Consider the following 20,115-nt stretch of genomic DNA (forward strand, 5'->3'; position numbering starts at 1 on the left):
TTCCTCAGTAAGAAAAGCTGCTTTTCTCCAAGATGTAGCAACCTGTGAGGGCTCAGACCACCAATCCAATCAACACAGAGTGAAAAGCTGCCACGCTCTCAGGGAAATCCCAGCACCTGAAAGCAGACACGGTCTTAGGTTTGGGGCAATGCTATGAAATCTAAAGCATGGGTGACCCAGGGGGTCTTTTTAAACAATCTTTTTTGGCCAGGCTCTTGACTGACAAATAATGGAAGACAGGAGGTTTGTTAACAAGCAGGCAACTCTGCTGTAGCCTGCCAGTCTGTAAGTGGTTCCTATGTAGGTAAGGTGCCCAGGACACCACATACACACTTCTTAAACAAGCAGGAAGAGGCACTTTAATGAGACACTCTGCCAGTGGCTCTCCACCTTTCCAGACAGACTACTGTACCCCTTGCAGGAGTCTGATTTGTCTTGTGTATCCCAAGTTTCACCTCACTTAAAAACTACTTGCTTACAAAATCAGGCATAAAAATACGAAAGTGTCCCAGCCCACTAGTACTAAGAAATTGCTGACTTTAGCATTTTTACCCTATAATTATAAATCAATTGGAATATAAACACTGTTCTTACATGGCAGTGTATTGTATACAGAGCAGTATAAACACCTCAGTGTCTGTATGAAATCTGAGTTTGTACTGGCTTTCCTAGGGCTTTTTCTGTAGCCTGTTGTAAAACTAGGCAAATCTCTAGATGAGTTGATGTCCCCCCAGAAGACCCCTGCGTACCCCTGGCTGAGAGCCACTGCTCTACGCTATAGAAATAATGACAACGCCATCGAAGGCAGAGAATACTCAAAGCAGCATTTAAAAGAAGGTGGAAAAGGGGAGGCATCCCGCTGACAGGGCACCTCTCCAACGAAAGCCACGTGCTGCTGATCTCTTATGGGGAGTTCTGTAAAGGGGAGGCTTTTGAGCCTCTCAGCAGTGCACAAGGGAGAACTCTTCACTTGGCTTACAGGAATCCATCCTAGGAGGAGATTATATAGTCTTGATAATGGGGCTTCCCACTCCCTCATAGAGCTGAGGTCATCAAACATGAACCTAAGAATTCTAAGGACCCCTGACTCATCTGTCTGATAGAGATGGGGTTAGATACACTGGGAATGGGATGACCAGCAGTGACATCAGTGTTTAGGACTGTTTTCCTACAGTTGTATTTCATCACCACCCTGATTTCAGGAGGAGACAAACAGGCACTGATCACTTAAAGGTCCCCTGGCACTTGCCCCGGAAGGGTCTGAGTTCCCTCACCGACAATCACATTTGGCCGTCCTAAATTCCTCCTGCGATTTTAACTGAATACAGAATTGTCACTTCTCCTCCCACACCACTAACAAAACCAGCTTTGCAGCGTGGCTAGAATAGAACAGAGGCTGCATTTCCGTTCCAGAGATGGGTGAAGCGACCCCAACAGTACATGGTCTGTAAAGCACTTTGGGATCCACGGACTGTCTGTAATTGACATGAAGCAGAAAGTGAGGAATTAGAGCCATGGGTGGCGGGGGGTTGTTATTTTTCAGTTTAGAAAAGCACAGTAATGTACAGGACAAGGTGCTGAGACATAGCTAGGATTGCTCTGCCTAGAGCAGGGGTCGGCAACCTCTCAGAAGTGCTGTGCCGAGTCTTCACTTATTCACACTAATTTAAGGTTTCGCGTACCAGTAATACATTTTAATGTTTTTAGAAGGTCTCTTTCTACAAGTGTATAATATATAACTAAACTATTGTTGTATGTAAAGTAAATAAGGTTTTTTAAATGTTTAAGAAGCTTTATTTAAAATTAAATTAAAATGCAGAGCCCCCCGGACCGGGGGCCAGGACCCGGGCAGTGTGAGTGCCACTGAAAATCAGCTCGCGTGCCGCCTTCAGCACCCATGCCATAGGTTGCCTACCCCTGGCCTAGAGCCATCAGACCTCTCCACGGCATGGGAATCAGCTGTACTGTACTGGTGACAAACTCGAAGGTCTCCACCTGTTATAGGAGGACTCTGATGCTTAAAATCCCTGCCCCAGTGAATGGAAATCCCAAGTATTTTAAAGCTGCCAAAACATGCGCAGGAAACACATCAGTGTAAACAACTCTCAGTGCTTTGGTGAGCAGCACAGGGGAACGGATGGGAAAGGCACGCTCAGAAACAAAGAGCAGGGAAAGAACAGTGGCTCTCCCTACACCATTCCCAGGCTTGGGTCTGGTACCGCCAGTCTCCTGAGGCAGCTTGCCAGGATGCCAAATCTAACCCACAAGGCAGCCTCTCCTCCTGCTGCTGCAGCAAACCCAAATTCCCTCCATTAACCTCCATTCGGTACTGGCTAGGAGGCACACAGTTCCAACCCAGCCCGGCTGCTCACTAGAGCTGCCTAGAAATCCTCCAACAGAACAGTTGTGCACCAGGGACGACAGATTCACCTAAACAGAAATGTTGCAAAGACAGTAAGATTTTGACGAAGCTCCAACAGAATCCAGACAGCCGAGTCTCCTGCCAGCTCACCCACTAGCTCCTCAGCAGCCCATCTGGCATGCTGCCAGGCACCCTGTCCGTCCAGCCTCCTGCCTGGTGGGCTAATGGGGACCCAAGACCCGAGGAGTTTGGAAGCTGCTGTTTCCAGGCTCCTAGCTCCTCTTCAGCCCGCCAGGCAGAATTGTTTGGAAGGAAGGACTGCTAGGAAGAGAAGGAATCCACCTAGTGAAGAGCGGGAAGAACCTCTTCGCAGGCAGGCTGGCTAACCTAGTGAGGAGGGTTTTAAACTAGGTTCGCCAGGGGGTGGTGACCTAAGCCCAGAGGTAAGTGGGATACCGGGAGGAAACACAAGGAAGAGGGTGTAACAGGGGAGGCCTCCTGATTCATACTGAGAAAGAAGGGCAATCGGCTACTTATCTTAGGTGCCTGTACACAAACGCAAGAAGCCTGGAAAACAAGCAGGAAGAATTGGTCCTGGCACAGTCAAGGAACTATGATGTGACTGGAACAACAGAGACTTGGTGGGGTAACTCACATGACTGGAGCACTGTCAAGGATGGGTATAAACTGTTCAGGAAGGACAGGCAAGGCAGAAAAGGTGGGGGAGTTGCACTGTATGAAAGGGAGCAGTATGATTGCTCAGAGCTCCCGTATGAAACCGGAGAAAAGCCTGTTGAGAGTCCTTGGGTTAAGTTTAGAGGCGAGAGCAACAAGGGTGATGTTGTGGTGGGCGTCTGCTATAGACCACCAGACCAGGAGGAGGAGGCAGACGAGATTTTCTTTGGACACCTAACAGAAGTTTCCAGATCACAGGTCCTGGTTCTTATGGGGGACTTCATCACCCTGACATCTGCTGGGAGAGCAATACAGCAGTGAACAGACAATCCAGGAAGTTTTCTGAGAGTGTTGGGGACAACTTCCTGTTGCAAGTGCTGGAGGAACCAACTAGGGGCCGTGCTCCTCTTGACCTGCTGCTCCCAAACAGGGAAGAGTTAGTAGGGGAATTAGAAGTGGGTGGCAACCTGGGCAGCAGTGACCATGAAATGGTCGAGTTCAGGATCCTGGCAAAAGGAAGAAAGGAGAGCAGCAGAATATGGACCCTGGACTTCAGAAAAGCAGACTGACTCCCTAGGGAACTGCTGGGCAGGATCCCCTGGGAGGCTAATATGAGGGGGAAAGGAGTCCAGGAGAGCTGGCTGTATTTTAAAGAAGCCTTGTTGAGGGCGCAGGAACAAACCATCCTGATGTACAGAAAGGATAGCAAATATGGCAGACGACCAGCTTGGTTTAACAGAGAAATCTTTGGTGAGCTTAAACACAAAAAGGAAGCTTACAAGAAGTGGAAATTTGGACAAATAACTAGGGAGAAGTTTAAAAATATTGCTTGAGCTTGCAGGGGTGTAATCAGGAAGGGTAATCATAGTGTAATCACACTTGGAGTTGCAGCTAGTAAGGGATGTGGAGGGTAACAAGAAGGGTTTCTACAGGTAGGTTAGCAACAAGATGACGGACGGGGAAGTGTGAGACCCGTACTGAATGGGGGTGGCAACCTAGTGACAGATGATGTGGAAAAAGCTGAAGTACTCAATGCTTTTTTTGCCTCGGTCTGCACAGACAAGATCAGCTCCCAGACGGCTGCACTGGGCAGCACAGTGAGCAGCCCTCCGTGGTGAAAGAACAGGTTAAGGACTATTTAGAAAAGCTGGACATGCACAAGTCCATGGGGCCGGATCTAATGCATCCGAGGCTTCAGAGGGAGTTGGCTGATGTGATTGCAGAGCCATTGGCCATTATCTTTGAAAACTTGTGATGATCGGGGGAGGTCCCAGATAATTGGAAAAAGGAAAATCTAGTGCCCACCTTTAAAAAAGGGAAGAAGGAGAATCCAGGAAACTACAGACCGGTCAGTCTCAACCTCTGTCCCTGGAAAAATCACGGAGCAGGGAGCCCAGAAATTCCTGGTCGCCTCGTTCATGCAGAGGGACAAACCCCTGGCATCCAGGTGGAAGCTGCAGCATGCTGCTTTATCACTGCTCCAGCCTCCATGGTTTGTTTTTTATACCTACTGCCTTCTGGACAAGCAAAGGCATCGTTAGAGTGCACAAGCCATAGGAGAGACTTTATACCAGCTTGGCCTGGTGCTGGGGATCAGCAGAGCAGCCTTGTGCCGAGGCCTGATACGGGCTCACTCTCTCTGCGTGTATCTACGCTACAGGCACCACAGAGGCACAGCTGTAGCCGTGCTGGAGTGTAGACACTTGCTATAGCGATGGGCTTCCACTCCTATAGTAAACCCACTCGCTTGGGAGGCCGTAGCTTGGTCAATGGTAGATTCTTCCACTGGCCGAATGGTGTCTACACTGGAGCTTAGACGGATTTAACTAGGTCTCTCCGGAGTGTGACTATTTCACACCCTGAGCTACAGAGCTAAATTGACCGACGTTATAGGTGCAGGCCAGGCCTCTGGAAGAGGTTAGCACTTTCTCACAGGTTTTCTACATCACCACACCTCTACCATAGAGTTTGTTTTTCCTAAAGGGATTTATCAGCTCCAAGACACTTACTGCCTGGTGTATTTAAGATCTCGGAGATTTGTTTTTATGAACAGTCTGTTTTTGAAGCTAACGCTCCACAAACAAGTTAAAAGACTACTGCTGTGTTTTATGGATGCAGTTTCTATTTGCACTCATTTGCAAGGGGGTAGGGTTTGGGTGGTTTGTTTTTTGGAGGGGAGAGTGGGGAAAGTTTATTTGGGCCTTAAGTATCAGAGGGGGAGCCGTGTTAGTCTGGTTCTGTAGAAGCAGCAAAGAATCCTGTGGCACCTTATAGACTAACAGACGTTTTGCAGCATGAGCTTTCGTGGGTGAATACCCACTTCTTCGGATGCTTGCATCCGAAGAAGTGGGTATTCACCCACGAAAGCTCATGCTGCAAAACGTCTGTTAGTCTATAAGGTGCCACAGGATTCTTTGCTGCTTCTATTTGGGCCTTGTATTTCCAAGAAATAGTTTTTATGGGTTTAACAGGACTTTGGTTGCATCAATTTGATTAAAAATCTGTTTTATTAGCAAAAAAAAAAATAAATCACAAAGTTAGAACGCTGCTCAGGAGAGCCTCATTTATTGTTAACATCCCACAGTCCCACATTGCACGTAACCACACAGTAGCGATGTGGCAGTGGCTTTTGAGGGTGACCTAGAGACGAAGTATGGGGGTGAAACAACAGTTTCATTTATAGCCAAGAACATGAGCAGGACATGAATTCTGTTGCAAGTGCCTCTAAAAGAACCTTGTCGTTTTTTGATTTTTTTTTAACTGATTCTTCAAAAAATTAACACTGGTGTTTTAGTGGTTGCTTTTGGTTTCAACTGAAAACAGGAATCCTAACGATAGGTGTGATCCCTTGCTTACGCACTCTGACCAGTGCACAGAACAAGTAACTGAGAGAAAGCAGCATACACAGCATAGCAACACTCCTAACCCCACAATGTGCTTGCATCTTCTCTTTACACGACAAGAGACCTAACCTGCAGCAACCTCCCACTCCAGCTGACAACATTGCTATAGCAACCGAGCGGGGCTCCCTAGCAGCATCAGAAAAAATTTCATTACAGAAAACAGGGAACAAGATGTTCAGCCACCCAGACTCTCAGATAGCCCCCGTTTGTGCCAACCCCCACCCCCCACACTCCCCAAAAGCAAGACAAACACAAAACTATCAATGTTCTTAACCATCTAACTGCTGGATGAGGAAAGGACTGAACAGCAGTGGGCACCTCTCTCTCCAAAGCTGTTTCTATTCATTATTACAGATTGATTCTCCTCCTCTGCTTTCTTTCTGAGCTCTCAGGCTGGAGCCAGTCAGTGAAGGGGAGCTGTGCTCCACAGAAAGGAGCTTGATAAAAAGAGACGTGAACACTCTTACAGGGTAAGACTCTAAGAACAGGCCAAGAAGTTATTAAGCAGCATGCTCCTATCATACGGAGCAGACATGTTAAAACTCTCATGGATTTGGAGTTCACCCTCCCCAGCTCGTGGCTGCCATGCTGGATTTGCCCCTCTAAAGCAAGTCCTTGCGGCTGCTTCAGCGTTCCGCTTGTAGAGGCAATGGTGCGCCGAGGCAAAGTCAAACCTGCCTCATGATTTAAAGCTGAGGAAAGAGAGGTTACTCGCCAGCCTCTGTAACACAAGTGCGCTGCCTCTGCGCAGTAGCAGGATGTGTCCCTGCCCCGTATAGCCCACAGGTGGGCCTGGGCAGAAGCGATGCACTGCGGGTACTGAATAGTAACTCCTTTAAAAAGGACAGCTGGTGCACCTTGCCAGAAGAGGAGGAGAGACTGAAAGAGTGTACAACAAATAATCCAAGAGGAAAGACAGGCAAAAGCACAGCTACAGATAGCTATCTGCTGCTCGGGATAAGTCCCTTCCACTTCCAGGAAGAACATTTTAAGAGACACTTCCCTGGAACATAGCAGAATTTGTTGAACTCCCACAAAACAGGCCAGCCCAGGCCAGTAATGGTCTCTGGGATCCAAATCATTAGATGGAACAACTGCCGAGCGGGATGAAGCATGAGAGGACTTCTGACTCAAGAGAATTGGTGACACTAGTAAATGATACAGGGACTCCCGTGCAAAGTCCCAGGGAAGAGTGTATCAATACTGACTGTGCAAGACAGGGCCACCAGTCTGACCTGAGCCTTGTCTGCATCTCTTCTAACCAACAGCTTGGCATAACTTAGCCCTTTGCTCCAGTCTAACAGGAATAAGAACATAAGAACGGCCGTACTGGGTCAGACCAAAGATCCATCTAGCCCAGTATCCTGTCTGCTGACAGTGGCCAATGCCAGGTGTCCCAGAGGGAGTGAACCTAACAGGTAATGATCAAGTGATCTCTCTCCTGCCATCCATCTCCACCCTCTGACGAACAGAGGCTAGGGACACCATTCCTTGCCCATCCTGGCTAATAGCCATTAATGGACTTAACCTCCATGAATTTATCTACTTCTCTTTTAAACCCTGTTATAGTCCAGCCTTCACAACCTCCTCAGGTAAGGAGTTCCACAACTTGACTGTGCGCTGTGTGAAGAACTTCCTTTTATTTGTTTTAAACCTGCTGCCCATTAATGTCATTTGGTGGCCCCTAGTTCTTGTATTAAGGAAAAGTTATTTACTTGTTCCCATATTTACTTTCTCTACATCACTCATGATTTTATAGACCTCTATCCTATCCCCCCTTAGTCTCCTCTTTTCCAAGCTGAAGAGTCCTAGCCTCTTTAATCTCTCCTCATATGGGACCCTCTCCAAACGCCTAATCATTTTAGTTGCCCTTCTCTGAACCTTTTCTAGTGCCAGTATATCTTTTTTTGAGATGAGGAGACCACATTGAGATGAGGAGTACGCAGTATTCGAGATGTAGGCGTACCATCGATTTATATAAGGGCAATAATATATTCTCCTTCTTATTCTCTATCCCCTTTTTAATGATTTCTAACATCCTGTTTGCTTTTTTGACCACCTCTGCACACTGCATGGACATCTTCAGAGAACTATCCACAATGACACCAAGATCTTTTTCCTGATTCGTTGCACTGGTGATTGAGTACGCATCCATTTCTGCTCTGGATTCAACACACTTTGCATTGCTGGTTGGTGTGAAAGGATCTACCAATGGACTGTCACATTTCTTGAATACCTCTACTAACATCTGCTTAAGCAATCACTCATCCTGGTCCTGTACCCTGAAACTTTTCTTGTAAGCTAGCACATTCTCTTTCCCAGCTGAAAGAACAAGAGTACTTGTGGCACCTTAGAGACTAACAAATGTATTTGAGCATAAGCTTTCCCAGCTGAGTGAGCTAAGGGACACACCTGACAGACCAGGTACCAGTCCAGAGGGCCAGCAAAATGGCTGGGAGTGGGCATCTCCTTGCTTGATGATATTGAACATTGCTGTGATGTTGTCTGTCAGTACTGGACCAACAACCCTTTTAATCAGTGTCAGAAAGGACTTCAGAACCCACCTGATGGCTCCTACTTCCAGACCATTTACTTGCAGCTTGGCTTCCCATGTATTCCATCAACAACAGACCATCACGTTTTGGACGTGGGTCAGCCCAATCCGGGGCATCTGCTGAGACTCCCACGGCTGGGGATGGAGGACAGAAACAAGCTGTCACTCAGCACACCACCCTTAGCGACCACAGGGCCACAAACTGGAAGTGAGGAACAACAACTTTTAGTTTTGTCCTGGAGGACACTTGGAGGCAAGGAGTCAGACAACGGCTGGACTGGTTAGCCAGCTCTAACCCCGCCACTCTGTCACGGTGGGACTACAGAGACTTTGCGCTGCTTGGATGCAGTGGGCTGGCCATTCCATTGGAAACCTGCACAAAGGGACCATTAAAGGTGAACGGATGAAAACGGTGTTTGCACGTTGCCTAGGACAACAGGGTCTCGGTTCACGACTCGGGCTCCCAGGCACTACGATAACACTAATACTAATTTCATATTAAAAGTTAAATCCAAGTTACTATCCATACATGTTTAGAGTGACACTACGCCCCACGTTCTTCAGAGAGATATTATTGTGATAGGATTATGGCATAGCTATCATGTATTTTATGCAAGAGAGGTCATGTGCTATGTCATTGAAAAGGTTCTGATTCACTGAATATGATTATCCTATTTGTATGCATGTATCATTTTGGTATCTGAAGTTAGGAATATTGTCTATGCATCTGTTGCAAATGTGTTTACACCTGGGGAACACCCACTAGACAGAATGCAATCAGTCTAGATGGCTGGCTGGGAAGGGCCATTAGGGAAAACAATAGGGCTTAGAAGATGCTAATCTCCCACTGGGGAGCCTTCCTGAGGACGCAGCAAACAGCCTCCAAGTCATGGCTGCTGTGTCCCTACAGGGACATGTGACCAAGTCACCCGGTACTGGACTCCATCTTGGAATACCAGGGTTTTCCCCTGAAAGGCAGGGGAAGTAAAGTTGGAGACAAAGGGTGCCCGCCGTATACAAAAGCTATTTAAGGAAGGGGAGTGACATCATCTAGGTTCTTCACTAAGTCCCGGCCAAAGAAACTGCTGGAAACACCTGAGGAACAAAGACCGGCCTGGGGGAGAAGGGCTGAATTCAGACTAGAGGGATTTCTAGCCTGTGAAAGCAATACCTGGAGTTTTAAGCTGCAAGCAAGTGCAGCTTCCTCTCAAGAATCTCTGCAAACTGCCTAAAACAACATTTAGGGTGAGAATTTGCTACTCATATCCAATCTCTTTAGTATATTAAGTTCAGATTGCATTTTTGTTTATTTTCTAGGTAATCTGCTTTGATCTGTTTGCTATCCCTTATAATGACGTACAGTCCATGTTTCGTAGTTAATAACTTGTTTTTGTCTAAAACCAGGGTGTGGAAATCATAACCGGGGGCAGAAAGGTGTTGCACATCTTCCTCCACACTGAATGAGGGGGCGACTTTCACGAGCTTACGCTGTACCGTTCTCTGTGCAGCGCAAGACGGTATCATTTTGGGTTTACACTCCGGGGGTGGGGAGGTGGGTTCGTGCCTTAGCAACTGGGAGGTGCCTTAGCTGAGACTTCCCATGCAGAGCTGATCTCAGCATCCGTGCGAAGCTGGGTGTGTCCCTACTTGTATGTGTGCTGGAGGGGGCTTGTGGGCCTGTCACAGCAGTACCGTGTAAGGGGAGCCCAGGCTGGTGGGTCTAGTGGGCTCAGTGGCACCCCAGTTCCAGGTAGCACCCCGGGAGAACCCGTCACATAGAGTTAATTCCTCATTCAATTTAAAATGATGTAATTTCCTGCTTCACTTGAAGGTACCTGCCCAGCCTCCACTCCCAAGTTTTCCTTGCTACAGGCAGTTAGGGTATGCCCACACTGCAAAGAAAAGCCTGTGGCACCAACTTTCAGAGCCCAGCTCAATTGACTCAGGCTCACGGGGCTCGGGCTGCAGAGCTAAAAATAGCAGTGTAGACATTTGGCCTCTAGCTACATCCCGAGCTACGAGACCCACCCCCTTGTCGAGTTTCAGAGCCCAGGCTCCAGCTCAAACATCTACACTGTTATCTTCAGCCCCTGCAGCCTGAGCCAACTGACCTGGGCTCGGAGACTCGGAACCACAGTCCTTCATTGCAGTGTAGACATACCAACACTCCTGGGAGTGCGAGAAATGCAGCTCCCCACACTGTGGATTTGGTGGTGGTAACGCCATTCTCTGCTTCATGAAGAACACGGAACTCTTGGTGCAGTTCAGCATCATTTCATGATCCCATCACCTTAACCTGTTGAGACACCCCTCCAGTAATCCGCAGAGGAAAGATTGCTGACAGAATGAAAATGCATCGAATGGTATAGCTAATAGGCCCCCCTTTCTGAAGGGGACTCAGAATTTTGAGCTGCCCAGCCTTCACTCCTTAAGTGACTGAGGGACAGGAGTCCCGGCACTGCCACTCTCCCTGGAGTGAAGGAAATTCACTCCCATGAGTGGGTGTGGAATGTCTCAATTTTTCACCTTTAACCAAGACCCCTTTTTGATCCGGGTGCTGCATACATAGAACCACAGCTATGTAGGGCGGAAGGGGCCTCGAGAAAGCATAAAGTCCAGCCCACTGTCCTGAGCTAGGACCAAGTGAACTTGGACCATCCCTGGCAGGTGCTTTCTCCAATGACCGGGATTCCACAAACTCCTTTGGAAGCCTGTTCCAGAGGCTTGTTCTACCCTTAGAGTTAGAACGTTTTTTCTAAATTTAACTTACATCTCCCTGGCTGCAGATTAAGCCCGTTACTTCTGGTCCTGCCTCCAGTGGACATAGAGAACAGCTGATCACCATCCTCTTTATAACAGCCCTTAACATATTTGAAGACTGTTAGCAGGTCCCCTTTAGTCTTCTTTTCTCAAGACCAAACATGCCTAGATTTTTTAACCTTTCCTTGTAGGTCAGGTTTTCTAAACCTGTTCTTATTTTTGTTGCTCTCCTCTGGACTCTCTCCAATTTGTCCACATCGTTCCTTAAGTGTGGCGCCCGATACTGGACACAGTGCTCCAGTTAAGGCCTCACCAGTGCTGAACAGAGCATGATAATTACCTCCCCATCTTACATACAAAACTGCTCTTAATACATCCCAGACTGATCTTAACCTTTTCACAACCGCAGGACACTGACGACTCATATTCAATTTGTGATCCACTACAACCCCGAGACCCCTCCCAACAGTACTATCATCTAGATGTTATTCCCCATTTTGTAGCTGTGCATTTGATTTTTGTTTCCTAAGGGCAGTATTTTGCACTTATTTTTATTGAATTTCATCTTGTTGATTTCAGACCAATACTCCATTTTGACAAGGTTGTTTTGAACTCTAATCCTCTCCTACAAAGAGCTCACAACACCTCTCAGCTTGGTCTCATCTGCAAATTTTATAAGCATACTCTCCACTCTATTATCCAAATCATTAATGAAAACATTGAATACCACCAGACACAGGCCTGATCCCTGCGGGACCCCACTAGATGAGAGCTCCCTGTTTGACAGTGAACCATTGATAACTACTCTGAGCATGGGCTTTCTGTGACCGTAGCAGCCTCCCAATGAAAGAGGGAAAAGGGCTCTCTGCAGAGAGTTCTGGATGCCGAACCGGTTCAGTGAACCCCACCTCATGAATACCATAACCTGCATCTAAAAGGCGTCATGTAGGATAGCAATAGAAAGCTAACAACATACTGATCATTAACATTATTGTGGGGTATATGTATGGAGGACAAATGCAAAATTACAAATATGTTGGGAATTATGTCCTTAAAGTGTGTCTGCCAAGCAGGGCTGAAGTTACCCCTCCCTAGCCAAAGGAATATGGCTCTGCCACCTTGAAGGTACTTCCAAGGTACATTAAGAAACAATGGGAATTCATTTACATAGAAGGTAAACAGAACCATCAAGCTAACAAGGGAAGAAGATAACTACTCAGCATCACAGCAGTGCGAGGAGATTGGCGGAACAGATCAATCTGCATTTTGGCAAACACCAGCAGTGGAAGAAACCAGCATGAAACTTCCTTCACCACAAGACTCCATGTCATCTTTCTCACAGCTTGAATGAACTTTACTTTGGGGGGTAACCATCAGAAAAATCTATTTCAAAGGTTCACTGGACTATACAAGGGGCAGAGACCCCAAATTATCTTTCACCCAAGACGACAATGGAATGGAGCACTTTGGACTTTAGGGGGCATCCTGGCCAAGGGGGTGGTCAGCCATCTTGCTGGCAGGTAGTGTGGTGAGAATCTGACCTTGAACCAAGACTGTAGTATTGTTAAGTCTTAGTCTCTAGAAAGAGTTTTTCTCTTTTATTTGCTTGTAGCCATTTCTCACTCTCCTTTATACTTTAACTCGCTCACAGTTCTCTCTCCTTTTGTTAATAAACTTGTTTTAATTTAATCTAAACAACCCAGTGCTGTCTTTGAATTGAGGTGATAGCCTGACTCCAGCTGAAGCGAAAAGCTGGGCACTTTGTCTCTTCAGAGGAGCACATGAACCTTATTGCTTGGAATGGTCCAGGAAAGGGCTGGACATTGCAGAGCACACGGTTTGGGGGAAATGACGGGGGGCGTTGGGGCATGTTCCAGGTGTAACCAAAGCTGGTCGAGGCCAGAATGTGGCTCTGATGTAACAAGCAGGCTGCTCCAGTCGGAGCTGCTGGCCCAGGGTGGTTTATCACACAGACACTCAGTGCACAGTGGACGCAGCCAAACAAGGGAGCTATAGCAGCAAAGCACTTTAAAGGCAGTTACAGGGCAAGTGATAATCCCTCACTGGTCTATATCACACCCCAGAATGTGACATCCACCTTAGAGTCATTCCATCTAGACCAGTTTGCTTATGAGAATGTGTCAGAAGCCTCACTAAAATCAAGATACATCACCATCTATTGCTTCGCTCACCCCAATCTACTAGGCCAGTAACACTGTCAAAGAAGGAAATTAGATTGGTTTGGCATGATTTGTTCTTGGCAAATCCATGCTGGCTATTCCTTATCTCCCTATTATCCTCTAGGTGCTTACAAACAGATTGTTTAATCATTTGTTCCAGTATCTTTCCAGGTATCAAAGTTAGGGTGACTGGTCTATAATTCCTCAGGTCCTTTGTTCCTCCTTTTAAAGGCAGGTACTATGTCTGCCCTTCTCCAGTTTTCTGGGGCCCCACCTGTCCTCCAGCAGTTCCCAAAGAGAATTGCTAGTGGTTCTGAGATTGCTTCAGCTAGTACTCTAGGATGAATTTCATCAGGCCTCCCCAACTTGAAAATATCTAACTTAACCAAATATTCTTTAACATGTTCTTTTCTTTTTTTGGTTTGCATTCCTTCTCCTGGTTGTGAATATTATTTGTGTTGAGTCTCTGGTCACCATTAACCTTTCCAGTGAAGCCTGAAACAAAATGGGCATTAAACCCTTCCGCTTTCTTGATATCATCAGTTATTGGCTCATCTTCCTGCTAAGTAGAGGACATACACTTTCCTTCGTCTGTCTCTCACTTCTATTGTATTTAAAGATCCTCTTCCTATTGCATTTTTTGTCCCTTGCTAGGTGTATCTCATTTTGTGTGTTACAAGCTTGTGCTATTCTTGCTATCAACAATCAGCCCATGTTTCCACTTTTAGTAATATTCTTTTTTGATTGTCAGGTCATTAAAGAGCTCCTGATGGAGCCATATTGGCCTCTTACTATTCTTCCTATCTTTCCTTCACATGAGAATAGATTGCAGTTGTGTCTTTAATAACGTCGTCTTGAGAAACTGCCAGGTCTCCTGAACTCCTTTTTCCCTTAGATTTTATTCCCCACAGGACCTTAGCTACCAGTTCTCTGAGTTTGTTAAAATCTGCTTTGTTGAAGCCCACTGTCCTTATTCTGCTGCTTTCACTTCTTCCTTTCCAATGAAACACGAAATCTATCATTTTAGGATCACTTTCACCCAAAACTGCCTTCCAGCGGGAGATTTGCTATCAATTCCTCCCTGTAGGTAAGAATCAAGTCTAAAATGGCTGTCCCCTTGGTTACATCTTCCACTGCCTTAGAACAAAAAGTTGTCCCAGATGCATTTCAATAACTTATTGGATATGTTGTGTTTTGCCATATTACTTTTCCAACAGATGATGGGTAGTTAAAATCCCTCACTCCTATCAGGTCTTGTCTTTTGCATATTTCTGTTATTTGTTCTAGGAATGCCTCGTTTATCTTCTTTTCCTGCCTTGGTGGTCGATAGTAGACCCCTACCATGACATCACCCCTAGTTTTTACCCCTTTTATCTTTACCCACAGACTCTCAACTGGTCTGCCTGCCACGTCCATCTGGATCTCAGAACAAGTGTATATATTCTTGGTGTACAACACCTGCTCCCTTTTTACCTGCCTGAACAAGCTTTACCCCTCTATACCAGTATTTCAGTCATAAGACTTAACTGCCATCACAGACTGGGTGGGGTAAGTCATACGTTAGTTTGTGGACCAATACTTCTAGTTCTTCCTGTTTACTCCCCATATTCCTTGAACAGACAGCTAGGATGTTGAGCAAATCCCCCCATGGATTCCCTCTGATTTCTCCTTTGACCCTATTGCATTTTTCCATGTCCCCCACAACATCTAGCCTTCTGTTCAGGTCACTTATCTAGTCTATACTGACCTGTGAGCTTTTGTGACCTATCCCCTTTTAACCTAGTTTAAAATCCCCCTCATTAGGCTGACAACTCAGTAGCAGCAGTCTGGCAGGCACAGACCAGACCACGCTGCCCAGAGGAAAAACATACCTGTGACTGTCGCACAAAGATGCCATGGTTCTCTTCACAGGTGAAATACTTCCTGCCCTGCACAGTTCCATCGTTCTTGCCCTTCGCTTCATCCAAGATGACTCCAACCCACTTTCCCGTGGCGAACAACGTGGCTCCAACATATGCCACTGTACCACGGTATCCCTTTCCGATGACTTCCACTCTGGAGCCCACTTTCAAGGGCTTGCCACTAGCTTCCACACTCATCCTGGTTCCGGTACTTGGCACCTAGAGGAACAGCAGGAGAATAAAAATGTCAGCAAGTGAACATCTGAAGTTACTATCAACTGTATTTCTCTCACTATTTAGGAGACTGAAATCTCTTTCTCAGTTCAGCCGAAAACAACCACCATGTTTGATGTGACCTACGTGAGGGCAGCGTGCGTCTTCCATTTTAGGATTTCGCCTGGAGTCAGATGAGGTGGAAGAAAAGGTTTTGAGCAAAGTAGGCCAGTCATCATGAGAGTCATTTCTACAATTTGTTATTTTCAGAAGCAAACATAATAGATGCCCTCTCACCTTGGGGCTGCCACAAGCATTAAAATCACGCACACCAGCAAAGCCTCTGAAATATTAATTACTGCTCCTATTAGTTTTGAATACACACCCTAAGCACATATACAGTATATATTTTGGGAAGACCCATTCAGTGGCTTTGGGAAAGAGCAATATGAAGCAGCAGCCCTTTAGCAAGTCACCATATACATCTGACACTGTGACAGACGGTCACAGATCATCTTCCAGTGTGGAAAGCACAGGATCACTGTCTCAGAAGAGCAACAAAGAATCCTGTGGCACCTTATAGACTAACAGACGTTTTGCAGCATGAGCTTTCGTGGGTGAATACCCACTTCTTCGGATGCAAGTGGGTATTCATGACTATCTCCCTGCAGCATCCCTAGCCTCTAGCATTAGAGGCCCCTATAACCAGGGCTGTTGGGTTTGTGAACCCTCCTCTTCCACAGCATCATGCTTTCCTACCTCTCCTCAAAGAGACACGGCTGGTCCATGTCTGATATTTGAGACCTAGCAGCCTATCTGCGTGGATTTAGGAGACAACCTCTGGGCCAGGAGCACCCATTCACAGCTTTACTAGAGCTTCAAATCAGGCACTACGCAGTTAATCAGAAAATACAGACATTAAACTCTCATTATGTTTTCAAGACATTCAGTATATCCTCCTAATCACCCATCCATGCTTGCTAAAGTCTAATGTGCACTACTGCATTTTTAAGTTGTCATCTCAAACCTGTATCTTCTGCCTAGGTACAACGAAATGCATTCCAAGATTCACTTCTGGTGCAGAGAATAAGGCCAGGGTGTAAGCAATTCCATAAATGAAGTGTTTTACACACTCAGATTCCTACACACGTGTTAATGTAACTGTGAAGCACATGCCTCCATTTTCAATTTACTTTTCCAGGGGCTGTGGGCCCCCTCCGTTCTACTGTTGGGCGAGATGTCACTCACTGAAAAGCAGAGTTCCATCTCTATTAATACCACCTGCCTAGACAATAATGTTGCTGTCACATTTCACTGGCCTCTCCAGGCACTCATACTGTGTCCAGGACAAAAAGGAGTCTAAAGCTTTACACAGCTAACTGCTATCAGAAAGACTCCATAATATAAACACTTACACACCACTTCAAGGAATCCTTAGCATACAGGGGTTCTGAAGAAAAATGTTCGTAAAAAAGAAAGAAACTGATGTGGGAAGAAAGGGAACCGATCATAAACAGAAAATGCCTCAGCCTCATTTGTCTTCCAGTAGCTCTGGTAACCGGCAAGATATTATTTTATTTGACTGAAGAAGCAAATATTATTTAACCAGATAAGTCCACAGGAAGTTGGATCCATCTTCTAGTGTAAAGAAATATACTTGCAGCTCAACCAATGGCTAGGCTGAGTTTTGGGGCTCCTTATGCAAACACCACAATATTTATACTTCCATTCCTTATTCTAGCAATGTGACCTTCTGTTACAGAAACAGCAAACCCCAGGTTAGGCTCCAGCTTGGCCCAGCAACCGGAGTTTTCTTCCAGATCATGAAGCTGTACAGACAGTATTAACCACCATGCCTGATTTGTAAACATTATACCATGGCCCTGATCTGATGAAACAGACAGATTCCTAAACCCAATTCGTAGTCAGTCATCTTGCCAATGGGCCAGGCCAGGGGTGGGCAAACTATGGCCCGCGAGCCATTTTAAGCCAGCCCGTGAGCGGGGTCTGGGGCTTGCCCTGCTCCGGGGCTCCAGCCGGGTCGGGGGCCGCACCACAAGGCTTCCAGAAGCAGCCGCGTGGTCCTGCTTCGAGGGTCGGGGGCCACACCATGCATAGGAACTGGAGAAGGGACATGCCACTGCTTCCGGGAGCCGCTTGAGGTAAGCGCCACTCTGAGTCTGCATTCCTGAGCCTCTCCCCACGCCCCAACCCCCTGCCCCAGCCCTGATTCCCCTCCCGCTCTCCAAACCCCTCAATTCCCAGCCCAGAGCACCCTCCTACACTCCAAACTCCTCATCCCCAGCCCCATCCCAGAGCCCTCACCCCTTCCTGCATCTCCACCCCAATTTTGTGAGCATTCATAGCCCACCATACAATTTCTATTCCCCAATGTGGCCCTAAGGCCAAAAAGTTTGCCCACCCCGGGCCAGGCTGTCAGGGCCAGAGCCTTTAAGAGTTTTCTCGGCTAAAATCTGTTAAATAGAATTGATGACCTGAAATGACTAATTTCTCCAGATTGGAGACCTCACAGCTCATGTGACCACCTCATGAGAGACATAAGTTCTCTTACAAGTTGAGCTTTCATTTTACAAATGAGCTTTCAGTGACCTCAGCTGGAACTCCCCTCCCTGGTACACAGAAATCCGTAAACAAAGGGTGTCCCAACCCTCGATAGGAGCATGGACATCGACTGTGTAGGTCAGCCTGTTACCAACCATTTCTATTACCTATACAGGCAGGAGGACGATCCCTGCTGGAAAGGGTAGAGAACAGAAGCTAAAACCAAGATGAATGAATGGAATTCTAGAGCACTTGTCACATCAGCTCCAGCGAGATGTTGGGAGAAGGGCTGAAGAGATTTTTGCTTCGCGGTTTCATTAGTAAGCATGTCTCTGAAGGGAGGACTAGGACTTGTGGGCCTCCTGGATAAAAGCATGTTCTCAGGAGGGGCATTCCAAACACAAGGACAGAGGGAAGGTGTGGAGATAAGTGCATGAGGAGGACCTGAACAAGACAATTATCCAACTTAGCAAGAGTGAAGGGAACAGCCAAGCCGGACACCACCAAAGAATCAAGCAGATGAAAGCCAGTGAAGGAATATGAAGAAAGGCCAGATGTGGCTGGAATGAGGGCAAGGTATATAACGCCTGCATTGTTCTGGATGCATTCAAGTGGGACAACGTGAGAGTCATGGAGGCAAGAGAGCAGGAAGTTACGGTACTCAAGGTAGTTTAAAAGGTGACCTGCAAAGGGTTTTAATTCCTTTCCCCTAAAACTATTTTATTATGTATAAAGATGACCTAAATAGTTGATGTTAAAACAAGTGTTTTTACTTCCTTTTACATTAGCAAGATCATGAATGTCAAGTCTGGGTTTGCTGGAGGAATCTGTGAGTATCTCAGATATTTATTGTGAGCTCCCAAAAACTTAACTGAAAGGGTGGGAGTGTTTAATCTTGAACAGATACCCTTTCTCCAAAGCATTCATTAGGCATTGGAGTAAAGCAGGTATTAACAAAAACAAGAGAGTTTTAAACCATCAGATTAAACAGCCAATCCCAGTCACTATCTATGTTATAATAGCTCTCTGACCACCAGAGACTCTTCCAGGGTAGAAGAGACCCGAGCTTTTAATGGGAAAAAAAAGAAGAGTCTCGTAAAAATCACACAAAAGCCTTCTAGCCCTGCTTTCCACATCATAAACTGGGCAGCAAAATGGCAGATGAAATTCAATGTTGATAAATGCAAAGTAACGCAAATTGGAAAACATAATCCCAACTGTACATATAAAATGATGGGGTCTAAATTGGATGTTACCACTCAAGAAAGATCTTGGAGTCATTGTGGATAGTTCTCTGAAATCATCCACTCCAGATGCAGCGGACGTCAAAAAAACCAAACCGAATGTTGGGAATCGTTAAGAAAGGGATAAGTAATAGGACAGAAAATATCATATTGCCTCTATATAAATCCATGGTACACCCACATCTTGAACACTGCATGCAGATGTGGTTGCCTCAAAAAAGATCTATTGGAATAGGAAAAGGTTCAGAAAAGGGCAACAAAAATTATTAGAGGTTTGGAACGACTTCCATATCAGGAGAGATTAATAAGACTGGGACTTTTCAGCTTGGAAAAGAGACAACTAAGGGGGACCATAATAGAGGTCTATAAAATCATGACTGGTGTGGAGAAAGTAAATCAGGAAGTGTTATTTACTCCTTCTCATAACACAAGAACTAGAGGTCACCAAATTAAATGAATGGGCAGCAGGTTTAAAACAAACCAAAGGAAGTATTTCTTCACACAGCGCACAGTCAACCTGGGGAACTCCTTGCCAGAGGATGTTGTGAAGGCCAAGACTATAACAGAGTTCAAAAATGACCTAGATAAGTTCATGGAGGATAGGTCCATCAATGGCTATTAGCTAGGAAGGGCAGGGATGGTGTCCCTACCCTGTGTTTGCCAGAAGCTGGGAATGGGCGACAGGGGCTGGATCACTTGATGATTCCCTGTTCTGTTCACTCCCTCTGGGGCACCTGGCACTGGCCAGTGTCGGCAGACAG

General features: G+C 46.2%; 1 protein-coding gene across 9 annotated transcripts in view; it reads right to left on the minus strand.

Moving 5' to 3' along the window:
• Positions 1-20,115, minus strand: part of DCTN1 (dynactin subunit 1) — a 130,987-nt gene that overhangs the window by 78,120 nt on the left and 32,752 nt on the right. For all 9 annotated transcript variants that reach the window (XM_039541053.1, XM_039541051.1, XM_039541060.1 and 6 more), the window contains exon 2: positions 15,306-15,554. In XM_039541053.1, the coding sequence (XP_039396987.1) occupies positions 15,306-15,554 (249 nt within the window). The remainder of the gene's footprint in view (positions 1-15,305; positions 15,555-20,115) is intronic.

Source organism: Mauremys reevesii, linkage group 5 (genome assembly GCF_016161935.1).
Source record: "Mauremys reevesii isolate NIE-2019 linkage group 5, ASM1616193v1, whole genome shotgun sequence".
NCBI classification, from domain to species: Eukaryota; Metazoa; Chordata; order Testudines; family Geoemydidae; genus Mauremys; species Mauremys reevesii.